At 41.3% G+C, this 23169-nt stretch overlaps 1 protein-coding gene across 1 annotated transcript in view; it reads right to left on the bottom strand.

Moving 5' to 3' along the window:
• Window positions 1-6852: 6852 nt before the first annotated feature.
• Window positions 6853-23169, bottom strand: part of LOC144510866 (eukaryotic peptide chain release factor GTP-binding subunit ERF3A) — a 60305-nt gene continuing 43988 nt past the window's right edge. Inside the window, exons 9-14 of the mRNA XM_078240878.1 lie at window positions 22315-22408; window positions 20838-20918; window positions 19943-20116; window positions 15462-15551; window positions 12858-13026; window positions 6853-9864 (exon numbers count right to left, since the gene is read on the bottom strand). Coding sequence (XP_078097004.1) covers window positions 9812-9864; window positions 12858-13026; window positions 15462-15551; window positions 19943-20116; window positions 20838-20918; window positions 22315-22408 — 661 coding nt within the window. The 3' untranslated portion in view covers window positions 6853-9811. The remainder of the gene's footprint in view (window positions 9865-12857; window positions 13027-15461; window positions 15552-19942; window positions 20117-20837; window positions 20919-22314; window positions 22409-23169) is intronic.

Genomic DNA, 23169 nt, shown 5'->3' with positions numbered 1-23169 from the left:
AAAAATTGTCCCTTAGAGTCCTGGGATGCATAGGTTAGAGGGATTAGTGGGGTAAATATGTGGGGGTAGGGCCTGGGTGGGATTGTGGTCGGTGCAGACTCGATGGGCCGAATGGCCTCCTTCTGCACTGTAGGGTTTCTATGATTTAAAGAATTTAGGAGCTTGTTGACTATATGCATCCATGTTTATGCAGCGATATGGCTTGGGTTCAATGTGTTAACACTGTGTGCTAACGCAGAACTATGCTAAACATCTGGGGTAAGAATGGATCTTTCCCAGATAAATTGGAATTGAAGATTAGCAGACAAAATTGAAACTGAACAGTGGGCTGTCTGTAAGAAAAGATAATTGAACTACACTTTAACATTGGTGGTGGGAAAGATTTTAGAATTAATAGTCGCTTGAACAAATGTGGGTTAAGGAAAACTGACATGGATATAGAATTATAGAAATCCTACGGTGCAGAAAGAGGCCATTTGGCCCATCGAGTCTGCACCGACCACAATCCCACACAGGCCCTACCCCCTTATCCCTACATATTTACCCGCTAATCCCTCTAACCTACGCATCTCAGGACTCTAAGGGGCAATTTTAGCAAAGCCAATCAACCTAACCCACACATCTTTGGACTGCGGGAGGAAACCGGAGCACCCGGAGGAAACCCACGCAGACACGAGGAGAATGTACAAACTCCACACAGACAGTGACCCAAGCTGGAAATCGAACCCAGGTCCCTGGAGCTGTGAAGCAGCAGTGCTAACCACTGTGCTACTGTGCCGCCCATACGTTAGAACGCAAACAGCTGCCGAAGGGTCCTTAAATCTGTGCCGCCTTATTCTTGATCCTTCCACTAATGGGAACAGTTTCTCCATATCTACCTTATCCAGAAACCTCTTGCAATTTTGAATACCTCTACCAAATCTCCCCTTAAACCTTTCTTCTCAAATGTAAAACAGCACCAACTTCTTCAATCTTTTCATGTAATTTAAGTTCCTCATTCTTGGAACCATTCTCATGAATCTTTGCACCTTCTAATGCCTTCACATCCTTCCAAAAGGTGGATGAACAGAACTGGACCCAATAATTTTTTTGAGACTGATTCAATATTTCATACAGATATAACGTATCTTCCTGTTTTAGTATTCAATGCATCCTCACCCCACCTCCCTATGATAAATCCCAGGATGCTGCAAGTTTTATTAATGGCTCTTTTAACCTGTCCTGCCATTTTCAATGATTTATGTGCATAATCGGGTTCCTCCACCTACACCCCCTTTAGAATTGTACCCTTTATATTGTCTCCATTATTCTTGTTAAAATGAATCACTTCACACTTCTCTGCATTAAATTTCACCCGTTGCTTGTCTGCCCATTCCACTAACCTGTCTATGTTCTTTTGAAGCTCTGCACCATCTTCCTCATGGTCCAGAATGCTTCCAAGTTTTGTATAATCTGCCAAGGTCCAAGTCATTAATGTATACAAGGAAGAGCAGAGGTCCTAAGAGTGATCCTGGGGGAACTCCACTAAAAACTCTCCTCCAGTCCTAAACACAGCTGTTCACCACAGCTCTTTGTTTCCTGTTGTCAAGGTGGCAGAGGGTAACGCGCTGCTGCCTCACAGTGCCAGGGCCATTCGGCCCATCGAGTCTGCACCGACCACAATCCCACCCAGGCCCTACCCCCTTATCCCTACATATTTACCCGCTAATCCCTCTAACCTACGCATCTCAGGACTCTAAGGGGCAATTTTAGCATGGCCAATCAACCTAACCCACACATCTTTGGACTGCGGGAGGAAACCGGAGTACCCGGAGGAAACCCACGCAGACACGAGGAGAATGTACTAACTCTCCTGGCTTGGGTCACTGGAGTCTGCATCTTCTCCCCGTGTCTGCGTGGGTTTCCTCCGGGTGCTCCGGTTTCCTCCCACAGTAGTCATGATGTGGAGATGCCGGCGTTGGACTGGGGTAAACACAGTAAGAAGTTTAACAACACCAGGTTAAAGTCCAACAGGTTTATTTGGTAGCAAAAGCCACACAAGCTTTCGGAGCTGCAAGCCCCTTCTTCAGGCGAGTGGGAATTCTGTTCACAAACAGAGCTTATAAAGACACAAACTCAATTTACATGAATAATGGTTGGAATGCGAATACTTACAACTAATCAAGTCTTTAAGAAACAAAACAACATGAGTGGAGAGAGCATCAAGACGGGCTAAAAAGATGTGTATTGTCTCCAGACAAGACAGCCAGTAAAACTCTGTGGGGGTTACAAATAGTGTGACATGAACCCAATATCCCGGTTGAGGCCGTCCTCGTGTGTGCGGAACTTGGCTATCAGTTTCTGCTCAGCGACTCTGCGCCGTCGTGTGTCGCGAAGGCCGCCTTGGAGAACGCTTACCCGAATATCAGAGGCCGAATGCCCGTGACCGTTTGACAATCACCAGGCAAGACTGTTCTCTTCCTGTTGGGGAGCACTTCAGCGGTCACGGGCATTCGGCCTCTGATATTCGGGTAAGCGTTCTCCAAGGCGGCCTTCGCGACACACGACGGCGCAGAGTCGCTGAGCAGAAACTGATAGCCAAGTTCCGCACACAAGAGGACGGCCTCAACCGGGATATTGGGTTCATGTCACACTATTTGTAACCCCCACAGAGTTTCACTGGCTGTCTTGTCTGGAGACAATACACATCTTTTTAGCCTGTCTTGATGCTCTCTCCACTCATGTTCTTTTGTTTCTTAAAGACTTGATTAGTTGTAAGTATTCGCATTCCAACCATTATTCATGTAAATTGAGTTTGTGTCTTTATAAGCTCTGTTTGTGAACAGAATTCCCACTCACCTGAAGAAGGGGCTTGCAGCTCCGAAAGCTTGTGTGGCTTTTGCTACCAAATAAACCTGTTGGACTTTAACCTGGTGTTGTTAAACGTCTTACTGTGTTCCTCCCACAGTCCAGAGATATGCTGGTTAGGTGCATTGGCCATACTAAATTCTCCCTCAGTGTACCCGAACAGGTGCTGGAGTGTGGCCACTAGGGGATTTTCTCAGTAACTTTGCAGTGTGAATGTAAGACTATTTGTGACAATAATGAATAAACTTTAAAACAATTCCGTATGCATGTTGGCTCCCGTCCCTTTTGTTCCATGAGTTCCAACTTTGTTCACAAGCCTGTTGTGTGGCACTTTATCAAATGTCTTTTGGAAGCCCAAGTACACCACATCAACAGCATTACCATCATTAACCGTCTGTTACCTCACCAAGATCAACTCCAGCAAGCTAATTAAATACGATCTGTCCTAACAAATCCATACAACACTTTAAAAAAAAAAAGAAAATGCTGGAAAATCTCAGCAGGTCAGACAGCATCTGTGGTCCAACATCCAACAAAGAGCCAACATTTCAATTCTGGATGACCCTTCGTCAGCTGTTTGCGTTCTAACATATCCATGTCAGTTTTCCTTAACCCACATTTGCTCAAGTGACTATTAATTTTAAGGTAATTGGCAAAAGAAGCAATGGACACAAGCAGAAACATTTTCACACAGCGAGTGGTTCAGATCTGAAATGCACTGCCTGGCTGTGTGGTGGAGGCAGGGTCAGTTAAGGCTTTCAGTAGAGAATTGGATCATTATTTCAAAAGGAAAAAAATTGTACGGCTACAGGGAAAAAAAAGCAAGGAAGTGTTACTCAGTGAATTGCTCCTTCAGAGAACTAGCACAGACATGAAGTTCTGAATGGCTTCTTTCTGTACCGTGACTAAGAAATTAACTTTGTTACTCTCTGTAAATGCTGAGAGAAGGGAGTATTTTTAAAATTGTCATGCATGTTACAAGTGAGACCAGTATTTGTTGTATGTCCCTCATTACCCTTCAGAGAGTAATGAGCCACCTTCTTGAACTGTTGTAGTCCATCTGGTGCAGGTAGGCTGTGGTCCTGGGAGGAAGTTTCAGAATTTTGATCCAGTAGCAGTGAAGGACGTAATCAAGGTGGTGTATGGGTTGGAGGGGAACTCAGGTGGTGGTTTTCCCAAGCATCTGCTGTCTTTTGCCTTCTGGTGGTAGAGGTCACATGTTTGGAAGGTGCTGTTTGAAGGAGCTATTCCAAGGAGCATTGGAACGTTGCTGCTGCACATCTTGCATACGCTATTCGTGACTGCAACTATGCATCAGTGGTGGTTGGAATGAATGATTAAGTTGGTGAATGTGGTCTTGATCAAGTGGGCTATTTTGCCCTAGATGGCATCAAGCTTCTCGAGTGCTGTGGAGCTATATTCCTCCAATAAGTGGAGAGTATTCCATCACACTTTTGACTTGGACCTTACAGATGGTGGACAGGCGTTGGGGAGTCGGGAGAGTAACTCACCACAGAATTCCCAGGCTCTGACTTGTTCATTTAGCCACTGTATTTATATGGCTGGTGCAGCACAGACTTAACAATGAAAAACCCTAGGATATTGACAGTGGGAATTCAGCATTGCCAATGCCAAGGGGAGATTATTAGATTCTCTTCTGTTAGAGATGGTCATTGGCTGGCCCGTGAGTGGCATGAACATTCCTGGTTTGTATAGCCATATGTATATGTTTAGATTACACTGCCAAGCTTCCAATGGAGAGTTACTTTGGTAAAGTGAAAAAAAAGAATCCCAAAGCAGTCCAAAGATGTGCAGGTTAGGTTGACTGGCCAAGCTAAATTGACCTTGTGCCCTGGGCTGCATCGGTTGGAGGGATGAGTGGGTAAACATGTAGGGATATGGGGAATTGGGCCTGGGTGGGATTGTTGTTGGTGTAGACTCAATGGGCTGAATGGCCTCTTTCTGCCCTGTAGGGATTCTATGATTCAACTGATAAGATCAGTGCTCCATATTCTTCACTGATCAAATCAAGTTTCCTCCAGTAATTGCAGCTTTGCTGGTTCAGCTATTTACCAATTCAGCCAAATTAGTTCTTGGGTTGAAACAAAATTGAAACCAGTTAATATCAAGGAGCTCCCATGGTACCACCAATGATAGTCATTGGTTGGTAATAGACTATTAAACATAGGGGCCTGAACTTCCATGGAGTGGCAGAGCCAGATTGCTACTCTATTCCTAGTTTCTTGTCTGGAAAACCAGTCACATCTTTCTTGTCCAACCTTCTGACTCGGGCTGAGCAAGAACTGTATTGTACAGCATATGCCAGAGCCCTCCAGCCAAAGGCCAGAGTCGAGTAAGAAGCCGCACCCCCTTTACTTGCTTTAAAAGTTAATGCTGTAAGTTTAAAGGTCCATATACTTTAAGTGGAGGAGAAAGTAGGTAGGATAGTGGTAGTGGTGCGGGCAAGGGCAGCACATCCTTTGGGGTACTCCCAAGTGACGATGGGCCATTGTTTTTTTGCAATCAGTACATCTGTACTGATCTAATCTATTCTTCTTTGCTATCTCAACCTTTCGCTTACATGTAGCTGGTGGCAAACAGTGTTTGTTCTCTTGAAAACAAAGACTAACATTCCTGTTCCAATGAGAACAGAGACCGTCTTTTCCTCAGTTCTGGAAACTTGTCAAATTAGTTCTTTTTAAAAAGAGAATTGTAGGCTTGGAATTTTATGCATAGCCACATCAGACTTTTCCACCTATGCAATATGCCTGACTTTGCTGCCTTAGCTCATTTGCTTCTGCAACTCTAGTCCAAAAGTTATGTTCAGGTTCAACTATTCCACCACACTCCTAGCTGGTCTTCTAAATTCTTCCCTCTAAACATTATCCAAAACTGCTGCCAGTTTCCTTACTCGCAATCACCTCTGAACTTTGACCTATATTTGCCCTGGTCAAGGAACACTAATTTTAAAGTACTTGCGTTTTCAAATTGCTCCGTGACCTCTGCTCTTGCCCTCCCTAATCAATTCCAGCCTCAGCCCTCCGATATCTGCACTTATCTAATTATGGCCTCAAGCATTCCATTCCATTGGCTCAACTGCATGGTGGCCACCCTTCCAGTTGCCAAGGCCTTAACCGCTGGAGTTCCCTAGCTAAAACCACTGACTCTGTACCACTTCCTTTAATACCCTCAGAATTTCACCCCTTGGCTAAGCTTTAGGCCATATGCCCCAACTGAAAAATGCCTGCCCAGAGCTGTCAAGACTAACTGATGTATGGATCTAATAAAAGCTGATCTGGTGTAACACAATTGGAGGATGAGCACATTTTTGAAAAGAATAATCAAACTCATTTCTGTGAATTCTTTGTACCCTCATTTTTTCCCCTTCCTCACTTCTCCTTAAAGTCAAAATCTTTGCAGATACACAGACGAATAAGTTCTGGCAGCTGCACATTAGTTTATGCATTCTGCAAGTTACACCAAAGTGGGTATTTAGTTATTAGCCAGCAGAGATGCTGGATAATGACTGGAGAGCAAATGTCATCTGTTATTACCATTTCCAGCCAGGAAATTGCAACCACTTTGATAGCTTCCATTACCACCAAGGTTGAGATCAACTAGCTCAGCACAGACCCAAGTACACCTGAGATTTTCCTGATCTACTATTAATTCATTGGCTAAAATTGCTCAGTTATTGAATTAAAAAGGATGAAAATGACTTTACTTTCTTGTTTACTTGCATCTCTGGTCTTACCCTGTGAATACAAATAAATGATTTCATGTAAATACCTTCAACAAAACTTTATTGTAATTTAAACACTATCCCACATACAATTCCACAACACGCAACTTCATCTTGGCAACCAAGGTTAGCTCTGATAAATGTGCATACATAAGTGAAGAGCCAGCACTTAAAAACAAATGAATGACTTTTCTATACAGTCAATGCTGGTTAAATAACCCATTTGCCACAAGACTATTCCCTAGGAATTCACTGAGATAATGTTCCATTGCACACAATTTATTTGTAATGAAATTGTCCATAATACAACCATCTTATGATCATCTTTATTTACCCTTCTGTAGTTTGGTTAATGAAATGAATCATGACATACATGGGCAAGTGCAATTTGCACTTTAAGCACAGTACAGTGTGGACAAAAAAAATCACTTACAGCAACTTACAGCTGAAGTTCAGTTAAACAGAGAAATTCAGCAAGTTGATACAACTTTCTGCTTCTAGCTTTCAACAGATATTGAATCCCATGCATTTTAGTGAACAATATTCTGCACTGCGAAAGGTAATGTGTTAAATCACCCGGTTATCTGTATAGCCTGGTCACTGTTAGATCATAAGCATCTTTTAAGAAAGGAGAGCCTTGTATGTACACTTATATAAAGGTAGTCATTAATTTTGGGCATATGGATGTGATGCTAATCCTCCATATACTTGGATAAAACAAACTCATTACTGCACATACCGTAAACAATGCATTGATCAAGATAGATGCCAATACCCAATAAGGATAGAAAATTGTACTTTAAAGCAGAATTGTTGCAAACACACCAAGTCAGATTCTCAAAGGTTTTGCCATTAATACTCTGTATAAATCTTTAGCAACGTAGGTTTTACAAATGGAGGTCCTTCCACAACCTGGGAAAAATAGCCTGTATGAAACCTTTTCAGCATACTAATGTATTTTTAGGAAAGGATAGTAACACAGCAAGCCTCTTCAATTGAAACTTCACCCTGTCCCCTCTGCTCATCTTGGGTAACGTAATTACATGAATGCATTTACATGATGAAAAACAAAACGTGTACTCTTCAGCTAGATCTCCAGTTAGAGACAATATGCCAATGGAAATGAAATCAAATTTTATTTTGCGAGATTAAGAATGCATACAAGAAACTTGTATACTATACAATACTGTGGTCATATTTAACAGCTGTGCTGTCTTACACCAGGCTTGTGCAGTGCCAATGATACTTCATTATAAAACAGACAATTTCAAGTGGGATCACCAAGACAAAGCCAACATTTGCCCAATTAAAAGTAAGGGCATTTCATACAGCAGCAATTAGCATTTTCTTTATACACTTACTGACTTAACCAATTAAAAAACACTGCAATAGCAGGAACCATGGGGAATATTGCCATTAATATACTGAAGCACCAACTTATCCTCAAGAGCAGCAAATTCCCAGATTATTTTGTTTTGAAAACAAGCTGACAAAACAATGGGATTTTCATTTCTATGCACAACTGGAACTAAATAAGCGCAAAGAAAATCAAGGGGAAAATCGGATGCTGCCTAGACATTTGATTCACTAAAAATAAATGGAATAATGTGATTAGTTTTTGTGGGATTGTTTCACAGGCAGTACACAGTTCACACTAACAGTGGCCCTGTGCATCAACCAAGTTTGCTCTAGATTAGTGTTCAGATATATCTTTGTCCAGAGTCTGAATGTAATTTGCTGCTTTACAACAAAATGACACGTAATTGCAGTTTTTTTTCCAGAATAGGCCCATTCATACGATTGCTTATTGTTGTGTACTTTAGGGCTAGTCCCATCATTCTTTTATAAATCCCTTTCATTAACTGGAAATAGTAACTTTGCGAGGCGAGAGAATTAAAAAAAAAATCCTCAGCATGACCCTTTTAGCGGTAACAAACTTACCATTATATTAAATAACTGCTGTGTCTCAAATACAAGGTTTTCAAATATGTACAAGAACTATATTTTCTCACATTTTGTATCTCAACCACACAGGTTCTATTTCAGCTGATTTTTTTTTTCTTCATTACTCATCTAAGAAATATCCACTCCTTATAAAATCAATACACTGAAAATTTTAAATCATTTGATATGTAACTTGTACGCAAGTGTTAAAATCCCCCACCAAACGTTGTTACATGTGCACCCACATATACTATCTGGTCTATGTAATGTGCTTATAAGCAGGAAAATAAAAACCCAGTCACAGATATTCCAATCTGTTATGTTAAATAGCATTTCAAGTCAAAAGAATCAAACCTAGATAGATATCCACGTTAATACACTGCTTGTTCAAAGTGGAATATGACACCATAGCTCATGCAGCAGCTATTTGTTCTCTTTCTCCCGAGGTTCTTCCCAAGCGTTTCTATTTAATTGCTGTTGTGTACCTTTATCGTTAAGATTTGATTCTTTTGGAGGTGACAAATTGAAGGGAAACAGTAGCTTCAAAATTAACAATTTTCATTACATCTTTTTCAGCACTGGAATAATGATAATTGTTACCCAGCACATACAAGGTTTATACTAAAATGCATCATGCTTTTGTAAAAGTGGAAAAACCACAAACGTCATACTGTGGGGGTACATGGCAGAGGCTTATAAAACATATTTAGGATAGGTTAAGTAAAAATTAAATCAACAAGAAATGATTTGCTGGGACACCAGCTGACAAGCTGGTGAAAGGTTCATTTCACAAGAATCCTTTCCAAAGTAACTCAAATGCCAGAAATATTTCAAACCAATTTTATTATCTCTACAGATGCCTTTCTAACACAAACACACGCTGATCTGTTGAATAACCTGATCTAGTTGGAAAAAGCAGGTGAGCAAGAATGCGCACAAAAGAGAATGATGCCAGAATAAAATAAACTTTTTTGGTTTAATTTTATTTTTGCAGGCAATTCTGTCCACATCAGTTAGGTAGCTATTGCTGTATTTCTAAGGAAGCAGATTTCAGAAGAGGAGGATTTAAAATGGTAGCTTTAACAATGGCATAGCAGAGCTCTCAATATGAGAAAGCTGACGTAAAATGTGGACATGTTTACAGCAATTTGCAGTTTATGAGAAGATAAAGATGTCGATGGGCAGAGGGACAATGAAAACCAGGAAAGGAAGGCATGAAGTAGGCTGTTGCTGAGTCCTTTTTCATCACAGTATTGTGCAGCATTAGATAGTGGAGATTCAGTCCTTCTCTGGAATCAGCTTCAGGACCTTCCCAATTGCAATAGTTTTACCTTTTGGGTGGAAAAAAAAAGTGAAATTTATTGCTTTGGTAAATTCAATTTGTACCACATAAAACAGTTTGTAATAATAAATGGTGTCAAAGGATCATTTAACCTGTGGGTTCTCAACTAGGGTCTGAAGCAAAGTTTCAAGCAGTGAGCACAAATGGCTCCATTTCCGACATGCAGACAATTTAAACCTACAAAACATATGAATTAAGAGCAGGAGTAGACCATTCTGCCCCGGGAGCCTGCCCTGTCATTCAATAAGATCATGGCTGATCTGACTAACTAACCACAACCCCCCCCCATTTCTGTCTACCCCGATAACCTTTCACCCCCAATGCTAATCAATAATCTATCAAACTCTGCCTTCAAAATAATTATATTCTGCTCGCACTGCCTTTTGAGAAAGAATCCCAGCAACTGAACCCTCAAAGAATTTCTCCTCACCTCAAGCTTAAATGAGTGACTCCTTATTCTGAAACAGTGACTCCTGGTTCTAGATTCTCTGACAAGAGGAAACACCCGCTCCACATCCACCCAGTCAAGACCCCTCAGGATCTTGGAGGTTTCAATCAAGTTGCCTTATACTCTGGATTCCAGTGGATACAAACCTCACTTCTCCAGCTTTTCCCCCACAAGACAACTCGCCCTTCCTGCTTAGTCTAGTAAACCTTCTCTGAACTGCTTCGAACACATTTACATCTTTGCTGAGATAAGGAGACCAATACTGCAGATGTGGTCCCACCAATGCCCTCCACAACTGCAACCCAAATCCTGACTTTTAAACCAATTCCTCTGTGTGCTAACTTTCTATTAGATTTCCAAATTAGTAGCTGTACCTGCATACAAGTCTCTTGTGATTCATGCACTAGGACACCCAGATCCCTCTGCACCTCAGAGCTCTGGAATCGCTAACCACTTTGATAACAAGCTTCTCTTTTATTCTTCTGCCAAAATGGTTCATTTTACATTTGCCCACATTATACTCCATTGAGCATTAATCTCCAAAAGGTACACCATCCTGGAGATACTGTTTTACCCTCCAGGCATGAGTCACAATCAATAGCAGCACCATTTTTGCCCCCGTGACCTTTGGGGAACAGGAGGAACCAGAAGATGCTGCAAGACCACAGGGACTCAGGGTCATTGGTCAGTCATGTTGTCAAGGAGACAGCATCCAGCTCAGCAGGCACACACTTAGCTCAACAGCAATGGATGAGAGACATGAAAGATACAGCCATTAACACCATTGATCTTGGCAACAGCTTTCCAAGTTTAGAAATTAGTCAGGATGAACAGGGACCACGCTACCTCCATGTTGAGACTGAACTGCTGCTTAGCACCAGCACCAAATTTCACATTAAGCAGAACAATTAATATGTTTAATCGTACAGCTAAACTTTATAACATGGAAGGGCAGAGCCTCAGAAGCAAAAAAGATCGAGAACCACTGGGTTAAATCACACAGTCAGAAAATATCACGGTCTTTAATTTCAAAACTCAGTCAATTTGACAGGAATGTGTGTGAAAATGCTAAAATTGTACTCACAAATCCCAACAAGAGAATCTAACCATCACCCCTTGACATTACCAATCGCTGAATCCCCCAGTACCATCCCGGGGATTAACATTGACCAGAAAATGAACCGGACAAGCCATATCAATATAGAGGCTACCAGAGCAGGTCCAAGGTTAGGAATCCCATGGCAAGCAACTTAGCCCCTGACTGCCCAAAGCCTGTCCACCATCTACAAGGCAATTCAGGAGTGTGATGGATACTCTTGCCTGGATGGGTGCAGCTCCAACACCACAAACAGCCCACTTGATTGACATTCCATCCACAAACATTTCCTCCCACCTACACACATTGATAGTAGCATGTACCATCTATAAAATGCACTGCAAGAAGGCTCCTTGGACAACACCTTCCAAACCCACGAATGCTACCATCTAAAAGGACAAGGGCAGCAGACACATGGGAACACCACGACCTGGAAGTTCCCCTCCAAACTACTCACCCCCGACTTGGAAATATATTGCCATTCCTTCACTGTGGCTGGGTCAAACATTGGAACTCCCTCCCCACCAGCAATGTGGGTGTACCTACACCACAGGACTGCAGAGGTTCAAGGCGGCATCTCACCACTGCCTTCAAGGGTAATTAGGGTTGAGCGATAAATGCTGACCTAGCCAGCAATGCCAACATCCCATGAATGAATTAACAAGACTGTGGGGCCGAACATCCATGGAGTGACAATCAGCATTGGATTGCCACTCCACTCCCAGTTTCTTAACCAAAATCCTATCTCCCCTGACATTCTGGCTCAGGCCTGGTGAATCTGGGCAGTGCATCCCTGGGACATAGCGTCAATAGCTCCACAATGGTAAAGAAGCCACATCCCTTTTTACATCACAGCAACGTGGCTGACTCTCAACTGCCCACCAAGGGCGATTAGGGATGGGCAATAAATGCTGGCCAACCAGTGACACCCATGCCCCCCAATAAATAATCTATTTTACAGCACCTAAAGATGCTGCAAGGTCTTTGACACGCCATGGAGGAGGTAAACGTACAAGTGGGTAGAGGGTATTCCATGGGTTGGGAGTTCCTGTCAGGGGGTGCAGTCCCATTGAGGAGAGTTCCCTTTAAAGATTCCTTTGTAAGAAGTAATTTGAAAAATGCACAAAAATCATTTCTCTACTGGCAACTCCAAATTTATTTCCTTCGAAGCTGTTCATTATTTTTCTAAGATACAGATGCACAATTATGCATCATTGCATAGGGTATAGCCCAAGGTGGCTTACACTGTTCCTTTCATTTAATTACTAAATGTGAATTCAGTTTTTCATAAATTTTCAATGGTCAACTTACTGTGCTGGCAAATATTTAAATCGGACCATATGGTCACAAACAGAATTAGAGAATTCAAGGTTAGAAATATCCATGGAATCACATTTAGTCATTAAAGTGTGGACATTTGCAAAAATCTGTGGCTCACCTTCGTCCCTCAAGGTAAAGCGCCCCATTTGAGGAAAATCTTTGAAGGTCTCAAGGCAGATAGTTCCAGCTGTCCTTAAACGAGCAATGCAAACCTGATCCTGTTTAACAAAACGAGGCCGCGTCTTGCTCTTCTCTCCAGACTTCTTATCCACTAGACAGATTAAGGCCTAAAAAAAAAAGTTTCATAGGAATTATTCAACTTCATTTACATTCAAACTTTCATGAGTACGACCAAAATCAATCCAGATTATATTGTACTTCCACACTGGGAGAAAAAATAAAATTTCTATTCACATTTTAGGTGCATTATTCCCAACATGACGACAAACTATCCTCCAATACAATGGTTAAGTCAGAATTCAAGGGCACAAGAGATATCCGTTTTAAGACTTTCGCCAGAACTTTGATTCCACCTTCTTGTACCCTACACAACAACCCCTATAGGTCGGTTTAAAATCACCACCTTTGCCATTATAAGAAATGGGAGTTGAAACCCCAAACACTTCCATGACTGGCAGACATTATCTCATGGAATCTATGTTCATGGATCTTTTTCAGTGTTTTCCAGGTGGAGGCCGAGGACTACAACTCCCAGCATGCCCAGAGTGCCAGCAGGAGATGGAGAGAGACAGGCTTAAGCACTTTTCTAAACCCAAACACAGGACTGGGGTTTTGGCGTGAAGAGTGAGCAGGTGACTATGTATTTTGGCAGCCTGAAAAGTGAGCCCACATGGGTTTCACCCTGGAACTGAAAATGTGGTAGTCACCAGCTCAAGCAGCTGGGCTTCAAGTTCAGGGGCGTTTGATAGCCCAGTGCTGAAGAGTTGGGCTCAGCTAACCAGAAGCACAGTTGCCTGCTCCATGAAGGGTTGTTGGCAGCAGAGCAGGGACCATGCCTGTTTCTAGAGGCTGGAGTGAAGTCAGTCAACTCATCTGGAAAAGACAACCAACCGTGGCTGGATCCAGGAGCAGATTTGTAAGAGGATTGGAACAGAGTGCCTTTTGAGCGAGGATTTTATCCATGGAACTCGGGTGGAGTTGAACTGCTGTCAGCTGGAGATCAGACTAGCTCTTTGGAGAACAGCTAAAATCCCAAGGAAGAGTGTTTAAAAGAATTTTGGTGAGTCTTGGAATCACTGATGTCTGGGTGAGTTGCTGAGAAATTAGTAGGACCCGCCTTGGTTAGGCCTTCCATTTGATGTACAGTTTGTGATTTGACCAGTTTGCCTGTTAATTCACGTTTACCGCATGTTAATTCTGGATAAAACAAAAACAGAAAACTCAGCAGGTCTGGCCCAGCAAGAGGAACAGAGTTAACAGAGTCTGTATGACTGTCAAGATTTTTGCAGCATTTTCTGTTTTTACTTCAGATTTCCAGCACCCCTTGTATTGTCTTTTAGTGTCTTTAATTCTGGATACTAGAGTACAGGGCATGGTGTGGACCGTTTACTTTCCTGACTTTTATATATTAAAAGCTCATCTGTTTAAAACATTGGAATCCTGTGGAATCTCTTCAACAACATCTGGGATTTCACACTTTGTCAGATCATATGTTGCATGTGTTTAAGAGCGATAGTGTTTTGGGGGATATTCCTGAATTAGGCTTATATTTGCACCATCTTTCAGCATCCATCCACAAAAACCACCCAAATAATTTTCAGTAATAAAAGTGGCCATGAGACAACAAAGGAAAGAAAATCCGAAACCAAAAAAGAGAAAATGCTGGAAAATCTCAGCAGGTCTGGCAGCATCTAAGTTTAAAGTTTATTAGTCACAAATAGGTTTACATTAACACTGCAATGAAGTTACTGTGAAAATCCCCTAGTCACCACACTACAGCAGCTGTTCAGGTCAATGCACCTAACAAGCATGTCTTTCAGACTGAGAGGAAACCCACGCAGACATGGGAAGAAAGTGCAAACTCCAGAGTGACCCAAGCGGGAATCGAACCTGGGTTCCCTGACGCTGTGAGGCAGCAGTGCTAGCCTCTGTACCGCCCAAGAGAAAAGAGCTCAAGTTTAGAGTCCAGATGGCCCGTTGTCAATCTTTGGCTTGTTTCTCAGCTCTTCTCTCTTTACAGATGCTGCCAGACCTGCTCAGATTTTCCAGCATTTTCTCTTTTGGTTTCAGATTCCAGCATCTGCATTAATTTGCTTTTATCCAGAACTCCCACTGAAGAAAAACAAACTTGACTGTCCCTTGGTTTTGTCAGACATTCCCAAGCTAAACCTCAATTGTTTAGCAACCATTATTGTCAAAAACAGAGTATGTAGGTATGTAAATAAACATGGTTACGAGCTTGATGCTGCAACCTGGCTACTTCAGCTGACATAAAACATAGTAAATATTTCATACAATTAAATGGTCAGGATTAATAGTTGCTTTTGCCCAAAGCTTTTAAACTGAAACTAATTCAAGAATTATTCTGCGGGAAGGTACAGGTTTCATGGAGTGTCTTATATAATCTTACGGCCAAAATTCATTATATCGAATTACAGCATCATTTGAGTGGAGATCTTTATGAATCAGTTTGAACTATGCAGATATTTGTTGAATGAAAACTTAACAAAACAGGTAATTTCTCCAATCTCTCCAGACTTACCGCAATCTGCACTTCTTCAATGCAAGTATGGATGTGCAGCACTGCATTGTAACCTGGGCAGATGATGGATTTATGCTCAATTATAACAATCTGCAATAAAAATTTAAAGAAAGTAAATCTTAGAAAATGTGCACAAAGCAAAATTTGCCAGCAGGCAAAAATGCACATCATAAGTATGCTTAGCATCAATAAGTTGCAAAAGATTTCAAGTGTTACACAGCGAGTTGGACATGGAAGGAAATGTTTAAAATCCATTCACAGAATGTGTGTCAAAGGCAAAGCTTTCATTCATCTCCTAGGTTTTATCCTGGTTTCACTAGGCCTTCTTTCTTTGCAGCAGTCCATGTGGTGAAGGTACTCCCAGAAGTATGCATTTCTGTAGATGGTACAGTGCTGGACTGGAGGTTACTTCATGGAGGTACCAATCAAGCAGAAAGCTTTGCCCTGGATGGCAACTGTCAAAAGTCACAATTTAGAGGCTTTGGGGCACCAGGAAGCAAATCTGCCATTGAATAACCAGCTTCTCACCTACTCCAACAGCCATTTGAGAAATTGGTCTGAGTTTCTGGTGAATAGTGACTCCCAGGAAGTTGACAGTAGGGGATATGGCAATGGTAATATCACAGTGACAAGTCGAGGTCATTAGGTCAAGATGCTCATTGCCTGGTGCAAATGTTACTTGCCACTTACCAGCCCAAGACTGCATGTTGTTCAGGTTGGTTTGCACACAGACGTGGACTACTTAGTCATGGGGAATTGTGAATAGTTCTGAACACTCTGCAATTGGCAAAAGGCCAAAGCCAAAAAATAGCGTATGACTGAAAAAATATTTCTGTAGTTTTCACCACCATGGAAAGCTCTGCTTCTGCTCAACAGGTCAAATCCTGATAAAAATCAAATTACTGCAACAACTTAAGATCAGCACCACCACACAAATACAAAACTGAATTGGAACAGAAAGTCAGGGGACAAAACTGAAAAGAATGCAAATTCAAGTGAAATTCTTAAAATCTGATGCCCAACAGGATAAAACATTATGCATTCATAATTTAGGGGAAAATCAGACAAAAATGGTCTCCACAACAAAGTCAGTAGCTAAACGCATTGACAAAATTTACAGAATGGATGGTGCAGCAGAGGGGTTTTTAATAATGAAGCGCCTGAGCTTAGCTGAATGCGTGGCTGTAAATGGTAGGGTGAAGCAACTAGGAAAAGCTCAAGATGCCAGGGCTGAAGGAATGCAGAAAGCTGCAGGAGGTTTCAGATATACAAAGGGCTAAGTATGTGAACAAGATGAGAATTGTAAACTTGCAGTGCTGGAGAGCTCAGAGCCAATGCAGATCAGTGAACATAAGGGTAATGGATGACTGGAGATTCACACCTCTATCCAAACATTGCTGCAGTGTTGGTGTCTATATTTATCACCACCTTCCTTCAGAACTGCAGTTTCTTGAATATTTATTCATCTCATGCCTCCTTATATCCACTGCTCATTTCACTTCTGCCCTTTCACTCGTTATGCTATTCATAACGCTTCACATGTCATTGTCGATTTGTGGGGCAATAAGTTTTATTCCCTTTCTCTTGCCCTGTTCATCTGTAATATCTTCCAATTTAAGGGCTTAATTGAAATATGAACGGATTGCTGCTTTTGGCAAATTCTGCTCAATCTAAGCGTCTCCAATATTTTGTATTTCCTTTGAGGTTTAGAATCAGATGCCCTACATTACAGGAGGCGGCCATTCGGCGCATCGAGTCTGCACAGATCACAATCCCACCCAGGCCCTATCCCCGTAACCATGTGCATTTACCCTAGTTAGTCCCCCTGACACTAAGGGGCAACTTACCATGGCCAATTTACCTAACCCGCCCATCTTTGGACTGCAGGAGGAAACCAGAGCACCCAGAGGAAACCCACTCCATTTTGCTTTTCGTTCAAAGCATTGGAATAGTTGAGTCAGGAGCCGACAAAATCATGAATGAGGATTTCATCAAAATGGGCTGAGGCAAGTGAAAGTAGACCGTCCTGTGGACGGCAAGAATATGAAGCCAGAAATTTTGCTTCGGGTCAAATTGAACGGGACTGTTCACACCTTCAGTGTTCAATGTGAGAATAGCAAGGGAGGGGGATGGGATCAGTGAAAGTTTACAGTGTTTGCGACAGGTGCTTGGTCTTCACAACATGCAACTAGAACAAATTATGGCTTATGGTAGAGTTGAATTGACTGTCAAACAATCAGGGTATAGAAGTTCAGACCATACTCAGATCTGCAATGATTGTATCAGATGCAAAGCTGGTTCAAGGTGCTGAATTGCTTACTCCTGCTAATTCCTATGTTCACAACGTAGCCACGAATGACTGTTTGATGAGCCAGAGGTGCTGGATAGGCTTAGAAACCCTGAATCAATGTCTTCAGAAGAAGAAATGCAAGGAGCAGCTCGTAGATGGGAACAGGAGGGAACCAGATGACAGTGCAACAGACACCAGAGTGTGCCGACTACAGGATTTTCACAGCATCACTGCAGTGTTGATATAAGCCTACTTGAGACATGAATAAATAAACTTAACGGGAAAACAAAGCACTTGAGATGCTCCAGCTAGAATTCGATAGTTGAAAACAGAACCAAGAAAGTTGCTGTCCTAGTTGCACTGAGTAGCTTGATAGAACCCCTACAGTGTAGGAGGCCAGTTGGCCCATCAAGCCAACACCAACAATCCCACCCTGGCCCTGCCCCTTAACACCATGCATTTACTGCTAGTCCTCTGGACACTAAGAGGCAATTTAGCATAGCCAATCAACACAACCCACACATCTTTGCACTGTGGGAGGAAACCAGAGGAAACACACGCAGACACCGAGAACGTGCAAACTTCACACAGACAGGTGACCTGGGCCGGAATTGAACCCGGGTCCCGTGGCGCTGAGGCAGCAGTGCTAACCACTGTGCTACTGTGTAGAGAGGTTGAAAAAAGTATATGATGGCCAGCAGGCAATAAAAACATTGAATTATTTAGAGGAAGAATGGGTTAGAGATAGAGGTAAGTTCCAAGCAGAGGGGCTGAAGGATGTTTGAGGCAGGTGATGTCAGTTTTGAAATGGATGGCCCACACCTGACAGAATGAATACCAGTGTTCTAGTTTTGTATATTTGAAGCCCACAACTCAACCTACATTTTGAAAACTTAAAAACATGTAGAATGTTCATAAAATGACACCCTCAATTTATCAAAGTATCATAATCGACACAGTGACTGAACTTATTCCCTCTCCACCACAACAAAGTAAATGGTTATAAATACAAAGATGTATCAAAGGCACACAAACAAAATTCAGGATTACAAGCACATGTTAAAATTAGGACTCTCTTATGGGAAGGGACAAAATTGAGCTGCTCAGAGGAAAATTACAAACATGACTTAAATAAATGCACGCGTTGATATTAAAAACAGTTGAAGTGATAAATGGAATCTCTCAGTGCCAGGGACACAGGTGACTGTGGAGTTTGCACATTCTCCCTGTGTTGGTGTGGGTTTCCTCCCACAGTCCAAAGATGTGAAGGTTAGATTGATAGGCCATGCTAAATTGCCCCTTGGTGTCAGGGGGCCTAGGTTAGATTGTTGTTGGCACAGGCTCAATGGGCCAAATAACCTCCTTCTGCACTGTATACATGTAAAGGAAGCCAAGACCAAGGAATATTTGATCTGAACATTGAAAACAATGGTCCAATGAAAACAAACAATACTACAGAAAATTATCACTAGAGGTATACAAGACTATGATAGTTTTAGATTAGATAGATAAAGAAAAGCTGTTCCCATTAACCAAATCACAAATACTAGGAAATGTAGATTTAAGCCTTTGGGCGAGACACAGGGGAGGGATGCAAGGAAGAATTTTGTTTTAAAAAAAGCAGTGTCTCGTCATGACTTGGAATTCGGTGCCAAAGAGTGGTGGAAGTGATGATGATCAATGACTTCAAAAAGAGGGGACTTGAGGGATAGACAAATGGATGGGACTGACTGGATTGCTCCAGAGTGTTGCCATAGACTCCATGGGCTGAATGGCCTCCCTCTGTGCTCTAATGACTACAGCTTGAGTAAAGCCTTGCATCCAGATTTGACAGTCATAGTCAATGAAAGGGATCAGCGAAGTTATTGCAGCAAGATATTGTGCACTAAACCAAGACTGCCAGAAAGCATTCAAAGTCAGGAAATCATAACCGTAGCACAGTTTCCTCTTTAAACTTTAGAGTACTGACTTTGTTGAAACCTTCATAATATTGTATTTTTGCAGAATTGGTTGAGAAATCACCAGACCACAAAACTGGATTTTATTAAGATAGACTGAAAGGACTGGCTTCTTCCTACATTGAGATAATTTTTAAAAATCAACTTCACCTAACCAAAAAAAACATACTGAAGGTCTGCAATGCTACAAATCCTTTTGCTGATGTCGTGTAACCAAAAATATTCAATTTTACCTGAGCATCAAAAGTACGTCCTGAATGACACAGGCTGCCATGATCACACAGGATGAATCCCGGCAGTATCTCCTCCTCTTCTATTCCTTTCAGTCGTATCTTTAGATTTTCTCCTGGGTCTGCAGTCTCAGTCTCTACGTCATCAGACAGGAGGCCCAGAACTTCAACATTGTGCTGCAAACAGATTAGCATAGGTCTTTTTAGGTTTGTGTTTTCTCCCCAAACAGGAATTGGATTTGATCTAAAAAACACAAGCTTGCACTGGCTAGTCAACTAAATTTTCCACGCAAAACCAACATTGAGTTGGGGAAGAAACCAAAGTGATTAGTGAATTATAAAGCAATATGTGCATAAGTAAAAAATTGTTTTCCATTTCATTAGGTAGAATAGAAAGAATTGAACATTTAAAAAGATAGAGTACCTATCCATGGCTCATGATATAAATAAGGCACAACACTGCGCAGATCAGTAAACTTCTCTACTTGACCCCTTATCTTGGTGTTGAATTAACTGTCTCGGAACTGCATGGAATCACAATTTCTCTCCCCCAAGCCAGAGGACCAAATTTGGATTAGGATTTTAAATAATCTAAAATAAATTGCTGTTGCCCATCACAAAAGAACCACTAAACAAGGATTACGCCAACTGAAGGCCGATCACTATCTACTCAGGAAAACTAGGGGCAGACAGAAGTTCAGCCTCACAGGAAACACCAACATCTTGAAGTACAATTCCTTGGCTCGATTTATAAAAATGGTTCTCAAAAAATATTTTGCATGCAATACGTACCATGGTTTGAGCACCCAACTGATGGTTGCAACTACATCGAATGAGGCATGCAATGCAAACTGAATTTTCGTATTTTAGATGCACATGTATCAGCAAGTTTACTCACTTTGTTTGGCATCATGACAAGTTGGTGTCCTTTTCCAATTAATCCAGATTCTAGTTTGCCTAGAACCACAGTACCCATATCCTACAAAAGAAAATCAGTACTTTGTTACATATGAGTTAATTATTCAAAATATCACATACTAGCTGCCTATATCATCCCCAACTTAAGCTGCCTTTTATTCAACTATCCACATTTAAAGATCTGTTTGGAGGTCCAAGCTGCTTCTGGAAAGCCGACTTCTCTTATCTGCAACTGAAGATGGTCTAATATTCGGAACAGAAAAATAAGATTAAAACAAAAAATGGTGCCTTTTAATAAATGTCTTTCCTATCACAGCGATGAATCTCTGAACCAAGATGTCCCAAGTTAGCTCCAATTTCTTGAAATTACCTTTTCATTTGCTGATCAAGGATCAGATACCTGCAAGAATGCATATGCTGACAAGGTCACTAGAGACTTTGCTGCCAAAACCACAAGTGCAGCATTGCAATTCCAAGTCCATATTAAATTTCAATAACATATCTACATAGCACCTTTCATGCAGTTGTTCCAAGGCATTCACAGGAACCTAAACAAATTATGACCAAGCCACTAAGGAGATATGAGGCTAGACGGCCAAAGGGCTTAGCTATTAAATGTTTTAAAGAAGGAAATTGAAGGGGAGAGGCATAGTCATGGAGGGGAAATTCTAGCACTTATGCAACTGAAGGCACAACCAACCATAGTGGAAAAGTATAACTATACAATCACAAGAGGCCAAAATTAAACTCACATCTTGGAAGACTGTGGGGTTGGGGGAGATTACTAAAATAAGGAACAGGACCATGGAGGGATTTGAAAACAAGGATGTGAATTTTAATATCAACATTGTTTGACCAATGTAGGTTAGCGAGCCCAGGGATGCTAAGGGAACAGGAACTGCTGCGAATGGACAAACACATCAAGATGGTATAAATTCCAAAATTCCACAGTCTATTAAAGTTGAAGTATTGGATACCCCTTAAACATAATAGGCTCAATGCTGGCTAACCATAACTTTAATAAAACTAAATTTCTCAGGCAACAAAATTTGCTCTGGAGGTATCAATTCCTTTGACTTGACATTTGAAGGAGCAGATCTGGTCAATTTTGCATCAAATAAGCTTGCTTCTATAGTAAAATGAGCGACAGATATGGCCATTGCTCATCTTAATGCACTATAATACTGGTGTGGATTAGACTTTATGAACTGTGTCTCTGAAGACCATGCATGCCATTATGGCACAACCACAGTGAGGTGGTCAATCTTAGGATCCTTCCAGGACATACAAACTGACCATCACATCGGCAGAAAGATAACTGAATAGTTCGGGATTTAGACCAGATGAAGTTTCAATCACAACTCTGATCGGTTATTGATCTGTTCAGTGATCAAACAGGCTGAATGACAAGTATTTGGAATTTAATTAAACAGCCCACATCAGGACTACGAGCTTACCTTATATTTATCTACAATCGGTACTCGTACAGGCCCAGTAGATGTCCTATTGAAATGTGGCAAATTGTCCAGATAGGGAATAAATGGTAATCCACTGGAGGGGGAGAAAAACATGGTAATTACAGCAGCCAAATTTTAAGCAAGCTTTTTTGTAAAATAAAAGATCTTTACTCCACTTTTATATTTCAAATGTATGAGATACTGGTTTATGAAAGGAATAGGGAAGCAGAAGTTACTTGGATAAACATTTGCTTGTTTTTGCAAAATTGCACTTGGATTGCGATTCCAAAATAAATGCAACAACATACTCCACTGATTATTTGCCAACAATTTGTCTATGATCAACATGCCAAAACAAATCCAACTTTCTGTCCCAATCTAAACAATCCTGAAAATACTTTATTTGCCATTTTATTGACCTCGACACAATATTTTCATTGTTTATTTTAGAATGTATGTGCAGGTACACATTGGAAAGATTGGAAATTACATTTTATGTACTTAACTAAAGTTTGTAGAGAATAGTTTACAGGCCATATGCCCAAGAACTGAAAGCTCATCCCTTATGTCATGGATAATAATGCTGGCACACATTTTCCAACCACTGTCCTTTGACCTCTCAGATCATATACATCTTTCAAACCAAAAAAGCATGCTCTCACTGCAGCATATAATCAATAACAAAAAAATGGGAACATTGCAACTCCTGTTTTGAAGAACCAACTAGGTATCAGAAATCATTTTTCACGCTGTTTTATGTTGCACTTACAGGCATTTAAGAATGGGATTAAGCCGAATGGAACATTAAGGTGGGGGAAGCAGAGGGAAAGAGATGGCATAAGAGGGAGAAAAGCA

This window comes from Mustelus asterias, chromosome 23 (assembly GCF_964213995.1).
Source record: "Mustelus asterias chromosome 23, sMusAst1.hap1.1, whole genome shotgun sequence".
NCBI lineage: Eukaryota > Metazoa > Chordata > Chondrichthyes > Carcharhiniformes > Triakidae > Mustelus > Mustelus asterias.
This window is presented reverse-complemented; position numbering and strand designations above follow the sequence as displayed.